General features: G+C 42.9%; 1 protein-coding gene across 1 annotated transcript; it reads right to left on the reverse strand.

Annotated features, from left to right (window-relative positions):
• Positions 1-9152: 9152 nt before the first annotated feature.
• Positions 9153-10274, reverse strand: LOC123402693 (senescence-specific cysteine protease SAG39-like). Its single transcript, XM_045096633.1, has 2 exons — positions 9836-10274; positions 9153-9739 (listed from the first exon to the last, which is right to left on the reverse strand). Exons 1-2 carry the CDS (start codon positions 10266-10268, stop codon positions 9153-9155), a joined length of 1020 nt encoding a protein of 339 aa, XP_044952568.1. The 5' UTR covers positions 10269-10274.
• Positions 10275-11160: the final 886 nt, after the last annotated feature.

Here is an 11160-nt window from a genome sequence, read left to right on the forward strand (position 1 = left end):
GTATCGCTATCAAGATTCAATATGAACAATCCCCTCACATTCGGTGCATGACCATAAAAGATGTTACTCATAGAAATAGAACAACCATTATTCTGTGACTTAAAAGAGTAACCGTCTCGCAATAAACAAGATCCAGATATAATGTTCATGCTCAACGCAGGCACTAAATAACAATGATTTAAGTTCATCACTAATCCCGATGGTAGCTGAAGTGACACTGTGCCGACGGCGATTGCATCAACATTGGAACCATTTCCTACGCGCATCGTCACTTCATCTTTCGCCAGCCTTCGTCTATTCCGCAGTTCCTGCTTCGAGTTGCAAATATGAGCAACAGAACCGGTATCGAATACCCAGGCACTACTACGAGAGCCAGTTAAGTACACATCAATAACATGTATATCAAATTTACCTGATTTTTCTTTGCCCGCCTTCTTATCTGCCACATACTTGGGGCAATTGCGCTTCCAGTGACCCATACCCTTGCAATAGAAACACTCCGTTTCAGGCTTAGGTCCAGCTTTGGGTTTCTTCGACGGATTGGCAACAGGCTTGCCGCTCTTCTTCGAATTGCCCTTCTTGCCTTTGCCGTTTCTCTTGAAACTAGTGGTCTTATTCACCATCAACACTTGATGCTCTTTACGGAGTTCAGACTCTGCGACTTTCAACATCGCAAACAACTCGCCGGGAGACTTGTTCATCCCTTGCATGTTGTAGTTCAACACAAAGCCTTTGTAGCTTGGCAGCAGTGATTGAAGGATTCTGTCAGTGATAGCTTCTTGCGGGAGTTCAATCCCCAGCTCAGCTAGACGGTTTGAGTACCCAGACATTTTGAGCACATGTTCACTGACAGACGAGTTTTCCTCCATCTTGCAAGCATAGAATTTATCGGAGGTCTCATACCTCTCGATCCGGGCGTTCTTCTGAAAGATAAACTCCAACTCCTGGAACATCTCAAATGCTCCATGACGCTCAAAGCGACGTTGAAGTCCCGGTTCTAAGCCATACAAGACTGCACATTGAACTATTGAGTAGTCCTCCTTACGTGCTAACCAAGCGTTCTTAACATCCTGATCAGCTGTAGCGGGTGGTTCATCTCCTAGCGCAGCATTAAGGACAGAATCCTTCTTCCCAGCTTGTAAGATTAGCTTAAGATTACGAGCCCAGTCTACAAAGTTGCTTCCATCATCTTTCAACTTAGCTTTCTCTAGGAACGTATTAAAATTCAGGATGACTGTCGCGTGAGCCATGATCTACAACACAAATATATTCAAAGTGGACTTAGACTATGTTCAAGGTAATTAGAGTTTAACTTAATCAAATTATATGCTAAACTCCCACTCAAAAAGTACATCTCTCTAGTCATTTGAGTGGTTCATGATCCACTTACACTATCCCAAGTCCGATCATCACGTGAGTTGAGTATAGTTTCAGTGGTAAGCATCCCTATGCTAATCATGTCATCTATATGATTCATGATCGACCTTTTGGTCTCATGTGTTCCGAGGCCATGTCTGCACATGCTAGGCTCGTCAAGCTTAACCCGAGTGTTCCGCGTGCGCAACTGTTTTGCACCCGTTGTATGTGAACGTTGAGTCTATCACACCCGATCATCACGTGGTGTCTCGAAACGACGAACTGTAGCAACGGTGCACAGTCGGGGAGAACACAATTTCGTCTTGAAATTTTAGTGAGAGGTCACCTCATAATGATACCGTCATTCTAAGCAAAATAAGGTGCATAAAAGGATTAACATCACATGCAATTCATAAGTGACATGATATGGCCATCATCACGTGCTTCTTGATCTCCATCACCAAAGCACCGGCACGATCTTCTTGTCACCGGCGCCACACCATGATCATCCATCAACGTGTTGCCATCGGGGTTGTCGTGCTACTTATGCTATTACTACTAAAGCTACATCCTAGCAAAATAGTAAACGCATCTGCAAGCACAAACGTTAGTATAAAGACAACCCTATGGCTCCTGCCGGTTGCCGTACCATCGACGTGCAAGTCGATATTTCTATTACAACATGATCATCTCATACATCCAATATATCACATCACATCGTTGGCCATATCACATCACAATCATACCCTGCAAAAACAAGTTAGACGTCCTCTAATTTTGTTGTTGCATGTTTTACGTGGTGACCAAGGGTATCTAGTAGGATCGCATCTTACTTATGCAAACACCACAACGGAGATATATGACTTGCTATTTAACCTCATCCAAGGACCTCCTCGGTCAAATCCGATTCAACTAAAGTTGGAGAAACCGACACTTGCCAGTCATCTTTGAGCAAAGGGGGTTACTCGTAACGATGAAACCAGTCTCTCGTAAGCGTACGAGTAATGTCGGTCCAAGCCGCTTCAATCCAACAATACCGCGGAATCAAGAAAAGACTAAGGAGGGCAGCAAAACGCACATCACCGCCCACAAAAACTTTTGTGTTCTACTCGAGAAGACATCTACACATGAACCTAGCTCATGATGCCACTGTTGGGGAACGTCGCATGGGAAACAAAAAATTTCCTACCCGCACGAAGACCTATCATGGTGATGTCCATCTACGAGAGGGGATGAGTGATCTACGTACCCTCGTAGACCGTACAACAGAAGCGTTAGAGAACGCGGTTGATGTAGTGGAACGTCCTCACGTCCCTCGATCCGCCCCGCGAACAATCCCGCGATCAGTCCCACGATCTAGTACCGAACGGACGGCACCTCCGCGTTCAGCACACGTACAGCTCGACGATGATCTCGGCCTTCTTGATCCAGCAAGAGAGACGGAGAGGTAGAAGAGTTCTCCGGCAGCGTGACGGCGCTCCGGAGGTTGGTGATGACCTTGTCTCAGCAGGGCTCCGCCCGAGCTCCGCAGAAACGCGATCTAGAGGAAAAACCGTGGAGGTATGTGTCGGGCTGCCGTGGAAAAGTCGTCTCAAATCAGCCCTAAAACCTCCGTATATATAGGTGGGAGGGAGGGGGCCTTGCCTTGGGGCTCAAGGAGCCCCAAGGGGGTCGGCCGAGTCCAAGGGGGAGGACTCTCCCCCCCAAACCGAGTTGGACTAGGTTTGGTGGGAGGGAGTCCCCCTTCCTTCCCACCTCCTCCTTTTTCTTTTCTTTCTCTCTTGATTTTCTTCTCCTTGGCGCATAGGGCACTTGTGGGCTGTCCCACCGGCCCACTAAGGTCTGGTGTGTCTCCCCAAAGGCCTATGGGCTTCCCCGGGGTGGGTTGCCCCCCCCCCCCGGTGAACTCCCGGAACCCATTCGTCATTCCCGGTACATTCCCGGTAACTCCGAAAACCTTCCGGTAATCAAATGAGGTCATCCTATATATCAATCTTCGTTTCCGGACCATTCCGGAAACCCTCGTGACGTCCGTGATCTCATCCGGGACTCCGAACAACATTCGGTAACCAACCATATAACTCAAATACGCATAAAACAACGTCGAACCTTAAGTGTGCAGACCCTGCGGGTTCGAGAACTATGTAGACATGACCCGAGAGACTCCTCGGTCAATATCCAACAGCGGGACCTGGATGCCCATATTGGATCCTACATATTCTACGAAGATCTTATCGTTTGAACCTCAGTGCCAAGGATTCGTATAATCCCGTATGTCATTCCCTTTGTCCTTCGGTATGTTACTTGCCCGAGATTCGATCGTCAGTATCCGCATACCTATTTCAATCTCGTTTACCGGCAAGTCTCTTTACTCGTTCCGTAATACAAGATCCCGCAACTTACACTAAGTTACATTGCTTGCAAGGCTTGTGTGTGATGTTGTATTACCGAGTGGGCCCCGAGATACCTCTCCGTCACACGGAGTGACAAATCCCAGTCTTGATCCATACTAACTCAACTAACACCTTCGGAGATACCTGTAGAGCATCTTTATAGTCACCCAGTTACGTTGCGACGTTTGATACACACAAAGCATTCCTCCGGTGTCAGTGAGTTATATGATCTCATGGTCATAGGAATAAATACTTGACACGCAGAAAACAGTAGCAACAAAATGACACGATCAACATGCTACGTCTATTAGTTTGGGTCTAGTCCATCACGTGATTCTCCCAATGACGTGATCCAGTTATCAAGCAACAACACCTTGTTCATAATCAGAAGACACTGACTATCATCGATCAACTGGCTAGCCAACTAGAGGCATGCTAGGGACGGTGTTTTGTCTATGTATCCACACATGTAAATGAGTCTTCATTCAATACAATTATAGCATGGATAATAAACTATTATCTTGATACAGGAATTATAATAATAACTATATTTATTATTGCCTCTAGGGCATAATTCCAACATTTCTTCCGTTTGGACTCCGTTCCAAAATCAGATCTGAAAAGAGTCAAAAACACGGAAAAAACAGGAACTGGCACTTGGCACTGAATTAATAAGTTAGTCCCAAAAAGATATAAAAAGATACGTAAAACATACAAAGAAGGCAAGATAACAGCGGGAAAACATCAAAAATTATAGATATGTTTGAGACGTATCAACATGCAGTCAATATTGCCTCCCCCCACCATGCCTTGGAGAGACCCGATGTATCTAACATGGCGTTAACCAAATCAGTTAGAGTACGGTTCTTTCTTTCGGCTATCCCATTTGATTGAGGTGAATAGGGAGGCGTCCTCTCATGGATTATACCATGTTGCGCACAAAAAGAATCAAAATCATTTGAGAAATACTCTCCACCACGATCGGACCTAGGCCTCTTGATTTTTCGATCAAGTTGGTTTTCTGCTTCAGCTTTATAGATCTTGAAAAAGTTCAGAGCCTCATCCTTAGATTTCAGAAGATACACTCGGCATTATCTAGTGGACTCATCAATTAGTGTCATGAAATATTTCTTTCCACCTTTTGTCAAAATGCCATTCATTTCACATAGATCTGAATGTATGAGCTCTAGCGGTGCTAGATTTCTCGTTTCGGCAGTCGTGTGAGACTTACGAGGTTGTTTGGCTTCCACACAAACTTGACACTTAGATCCCTTGACGGTGTTAAAGCTAGGGATTAAGTTCAATTTGACTAGTCGCGACATGCAACCAAAGTTAACATGACAAAGACGTGAATGCCACACATTTGATTCACTATTGTTGTAAACATGATTAACAACTTTATTGCAAACGTCTGCCAAGGATAAACGGAACAAGCCTCCTGACTCGTAGCCCTTACCAACAAAAGTTCCATACTTGGATATTACAAATTTATTAGACTCAAAGACAAGCTTGTAGCCATCTCTACACAAAAGAGATCCGCTAACAAGATTTTTATTGACGGAGGGGACATAATGCACATTCTTTAGCCGCACGACCTTTCCCGAAGTAAACTTCAGATCGACCGTGCCAACCCCACGAACAGAAGCACGCGAACCGTTGCCCATCAGGACGGTGGAAGTCCCTGCGGACTGATAAGACGAAAACATGGAGATATCACCGCATATGCACATTAGCACCCGTGTCAATCAACCAATCAGGAAAATGACATACTGAAATAATAGTGGGTAATATACCATACCCAACATCCTCAATGTCAGTGTCAGCAATGACGACATTAGCAGACTTGCCGCCTTTCCCATGTTGACGCTTGTCATAACGATTAGGGCAGTTAGGTGCCCAATGATGAGGATCTCCGCACACATGACAAACACCTTTCTTCTTGTCATTCTTCTTCTTGAAGTTGGTGTGTTGTACAACCTTGTTCTTCCCATCAAACTTTGCTTTACCATCAAACTTGCCCTTGTTCTTGAAATTGTGGGGCTGGAAGTTTTTCTTCTGTACCAGATTGGCACTAGAACCTTCCTCAATAGCTCGAGCACGTGCGTCTTTTGCTCTCGCCTTTTCTTCCACATCAAGAGTACCTATGAGATCCGGAACGGAAAACTCCTGTCTCTTATGCTTCAGTAAGGTAGCAAAGTTCCTCCACGAAGGAGGAAGTTTAGTGATGATGCCTCCGGCAAAAAACTTGTCCGGTAGCATGCAATTGAAGTGCTCAAGTTCTCTTGCAAATTACTGTATTTCGTGAGCTTGCTCAACCACGGAGCACTCTTCAGTCATCCTGTAGTCATAGAATTGTTCCATGATGTACAACTCAGTGCCAACATCCGAGACCCCAAACTTGGTCTCGAGTGCATCCCACATATCTTTTCCATTATCAATTGACGCATAAGCATCAACTATGTTCTCACCAAGAACGCTCAAGAGAGTAGCCTTAAACAAGGTATCCATTTTTTGAAAAGCTAGCTCATGTTGAGCATCATGATCTCCTTCAGGTTTGCCAAGAGTGGCGTCATAGCAGCTCATGGTTTGAAACCATAGAACAGCTCTCACGCGTCATCTCTTGTAGTGAACATCCTCAAACATAGGAGGTCTCATGGAGGCAGCAAAACCATAACATGAGGTGGTCGACGTCGGGGTCCGTGATGGAAGACAGTAGTCGTGCTGAGCGCTCCCAAAAACATTATCGCCCTTCTCGGCTCATTCCTGCAACCCGCGTCGTGACGAGGCGGCGGAGGAGGAGCGCGCGTGTATGTCTCTCTTGTTCTCAAGCTCATACATGTGTGGAAACATCCTCCCTTATAAGGAGGTCCAACTCCCACTAAACTAGCAATGTGGGACTAAACATTTGCACCTCTTGCCTTGCACAAATGGGCTGCGTGGGCCTCTAGGATTTAATACAAATTTTCTGAAATCATATATATTGGGCTGACCCATATTTGGACAAAATTCCAGCAACTCTATCATTATGAAATAAACTACTATTGATCTTGCAAAACAAAGTACTCCCTTCGTCCAAAAATAAGTGTCTTAACTTTGTACTAACTCTAATATAAAATTGTATTAAACTTGACACTTATTTTAGAACAGAGGGAGTAACATTGCACACTGAACTGTAGCGGCAGATAATTACGAGCACTTGGCAATGAGGCAGTCGAGCACCACCTCGGCAGTGCAAGTCAGCGACTCGCGGACACATTCAGATGCATTTATGATTCAGGTATAATGACTGAGTAGCACATGAAAAACGTCCGCCGCATCCATAAACATCAAACTTCATACATCAAATCCGTACTAGCCATGTTGACAAAAAAAACATAAGTACATACATATTAAATCTACTCATCGTCGAAAATAACGATGCTAAAATGTTAGGCAAATTCATGAATAATTTTAACAAATAATTTATAACTAGAACAGAAAGTAGAATGCAACAATATACATTTCCAAGGATGAATAGCAGCAACTACAGGTAAATACACGAACACATCAAGATCAGTGGCGGAGCCAGGATTTGAATATGAGGGGGGGCAAGCCAAATAAAATCCTATGTATAGTTAATTATGCACTTATGATAGACTGCTCGATACCTGTACTTTCACAAAGTGCTTGGCAGTACTGCTGATGGGGGAGGCCAACAAGCCAAGTACAGATATATACGTAGCAATACTTCATGTGTAAGCTGGTCGTTGGGGGGGGGGGGGGGGGCGGTCTCCGCCACTGATCAAGATGTATGCATTGTTCGTTACATGCAGGATCACAAAGACATCAAAAATTAAAATGGAAAAAGGAAATTGCATCCCTAAAAAGTATCAAATCAGATTTGGACGGATCAATCGCGTGCATGTGGCGTGTGCACACACCCGGGCCTCTAACCGGACTAAAAGGAGGATTGTTTCTTCATTTATTTTCGTCCATAATAAAAGTTTTTTGTACGTCCCTATTGTCTTCGTCCGCTTTGGTACGTTCGAGCACAATTTTTTTTTACCATTCCAAATCAAACCTTGGTCTAATGTTTTTTTAACACAAACCTTGGTCTACTTAATATATGCATAGTCACCCAAATCAAGTGAATTAAGACACAAATTTTGCCCTATTGGGCAAGCCAATGAGCGGGGAGGAACACCCCCTGTTTCTTTATTTCCTTTTTATTTTTATTTTTTTCTTCTTGGACTAATTCCAGACTTTAAAAAAACTTTGAAATTTCAAAACAAAACAAGATTTCTGGCAAAATGCTCCAGAAGTAATAGAATTTGGTGTATTAAAAAAACATTCATGATTTTTTAAAAATGTTCACGGATTGAAAAAATGTTCGTGAATTTGAAAACAAAATCCTGACTTCAAAACATGTGCATGATTTTTTAAGTGCTCACTAAAATAAAAATGATCATGAATTCAAACAAAGTTCATGCACTTCAGAAAAATGTTGGTGAAAAAGAATATTTTCATGAGCTTCAGAAGGTGTTCATCCATTTAAAAATGTTCGCCAATCAAAGAAGCGTTCATCGACTCGGAAAATGTTCTTTTACTAAAAAGAGTGTTGTCGATCCGGGATAATTTTTCTCCGTTGAACTCACGGGCATATTTGCTAGTAGATTAGAAAGTGTAAAACAAAACAGTAGTGAAATCCATATATGTGGATCATCTCTTCCATATGGGAAATACTTGTTAGCTTGCATGTTCATTACTAGCAGAAAGCTAGCTTTATTATTTCTACTTTTACTTGCTCTACCATATTGAGGTATGGACCCCACCATGCTAATCATAACATTTAATCATTGACAATAATTAAGGCACACTTTTTGATTGTAGACTATCCAGAGTAAAATTAAGGTTGGTGTTGCGGTTCGGGAGATGAGGTTGTTGTCGAGCATTCGAGGAGCATGACGACGGGGATTGGTGGAGAGAAGTCTATCCTATTTCACTTCCTTGAGATATAAAAAACATTTTGTTCCATTCTCACGCTGCAACATTTATTTGCATATCAACTCCAGCATTTTCACTTTTTTTATATGGTTCCAAGCTTATTGTGAAAACAGAAAGTACTCAAAGAGTTCACTACACAAATATGGAAGAACAAGAGACAACACAATTCACTTACAAAACACAATTTGGTGCCAAATCTCCATACTATGTAGCTAACATAATTTCTTCATCAATCTTAACATATGTGGCATAATTTACATTGTATTCATGGAATGTAAAGTACAAACTATGCTTCAGATACACATACAAACTATACTTTAGAATTTAAATATACATACAAACTATATGTTTTTAAAGTAGACATGTGCAATTAATTTATCTTTCCGTGCATACGAAAATATGTTGCATATGTCGCTCATTCTATGCAGTGGGGTAAGAAGGCTCCATCGCAAGGCCACACATGCCTTTCTTGTCTGGAATGTCCTTCTCCATTCTTAAATATCCGTTCTCGCCCCATGTTGTTCCCCATGAATTCTTCAGCAACCAATACTTTGTGCCATCGCTGGTCTTGCCATAACCAATAGCTGCAATACCATGGTCCAGATCTGTGCCACATGAGCCTGTCATCACTCCACCTTTGTAAAATTGGAAGGTCATATCTCCTCCATCTACAGCCACTGAGACGGGTTGGCTTGCGACGGCTTGCATGAGAGCTCCCTCGTTGTTGGCCGGAACATCCTCATAGCTTTTGATGGTTGCGGCACCATTGGTTCCACTCTTGCACTTGTCATCTGCCGCGGTATATGGGTAGTTGGACTCGGTTGTGAGACCGCCATTCTTGATTATGAACTTAAAGGCATCATCCATAAGCCCACCTTCACAACCTTGGTCTTCACCATGGACATCACAATCCACTAGTTCTTGCTCAGACAACGAGATAAGCTTGCCGGTTTTGAGCTTAACGATGCCCTCCGTAGCGGCGACAGCAGAAAAAGCCCAACAACAACCTACACATGTTTACGGTTGTGCAGATACTATAAGAGGACATTCGCATTAAAAATTCAAACATATATGCAATATATTATTATCCTATAAATTCTTACCACATTGGCCCTGATCCTTGATGGGGGTGACTGCTCCTTTGGTTCTCCAGTCTACGGTTACCGGAAGTGCATCGAAACTTACATTCTCATACCTGAACCCAGTAGGTATCCTCTTCAAGCTTGGTCTGTACCCCTTGTTAGCCTTTGTCGTCTTGAACTCCTCATTGGTGAGGTCGGCGAACTGATTGACACCCAAATAGAACTTGCGGTTCTTGACGTTGAACGACTTGATAAACATGACATTGGCCTTGAACACCCCGAATCGTTGCGCCTTCTCAGTTTCATCCTTGTACACACGGCCGTACTGCACCATCCAGCTCTCGTGCCTTGCCACCATCGACAAGTCATCATTGAGCTCACGAGTTGCTAGGACCGAACTGCAGAAGCAGACGCATCCGAGGATGCCAAGGATCAAAGCTTTTGAGATGGTCATGTTATGTTTGATGAATTGCTTGCTACTACTAGCTAGTTTGCAGCGTGTGCTCTGGTTTGGTTTTGTGAATGAAGCTAGGTGTCTTATATAGTTGCATGGATGTACGTATTTAAATACGGGGGATTGAGATGGTCTCCAATCGTAACGGTGAAGTACTTCTGGTAGGCGGATAGTGTAAAATAAAGATGTGTGCATACAACGTACGCTTCCCTTAGCATATGAGTATACTGGAACTTTCGATGTTAGTGCAAGGAAAACCAAGTAACCATGATTATGGCATATTTTGATACTTTAGACAGACTTAGGTCCTATTTGGATCACCGTTTTCCTTCAAATACACTTGTAAAAGATACATAGCTGCTGCCGTCGTTTCATTTTCGGATGGAATTTGCACAGCGACGAGTAAATTATATGTGTAAGTCATAGACCTCCGTATTAAAATACATCCAATCCAAACATGGCCTTAGGTGAATGTGATCGCATGGTGATATTGACAGGCGTTTCTCGGTCCTATTCAGATGTGACCTCTTGCAGAGGCGAGTATAACACGGAAACGGCAAGTTGATCAAGACAACCTAACCAGCCAGATCGTCAAATGTTAAGAGAACTAAGATTAGTTAACTGATTTTAAGTAATTTAATCTCGAGTCCAAACATACCTTGGTTCCCCTAGTACGTCAAGTGCATAAATCTTCTATTCTTAAAAAGTTGTAACACACTACCTATTTTTTCTTCTCATGGACCATGACACATCATCAAGTCATGCATTTAGTCATAAGTACTTATTTTTTCCTTCACTATCTATTTTTCCTTCTCATGCAACCATGTTACAATGTCAGTCATGCATTTAGTCATAAATACTTATTTTTTTTCTCATGTAACTATGTCACATC

Source organism: Hordeum vulgare, chromosome 6H (assembly GCF_904849725.1).
Source record: "Hordeum vulgare subsp. vulgare chromosome 6H, MorexV3_pseudomolecules_assembly, whole genome shotgun sequence".
NCBI lineage: Eukaryota > Viridiplantae > Streptophyta > Magnoliopsida > Poales > Poaceae > Hordeum > Hordeum vulgare.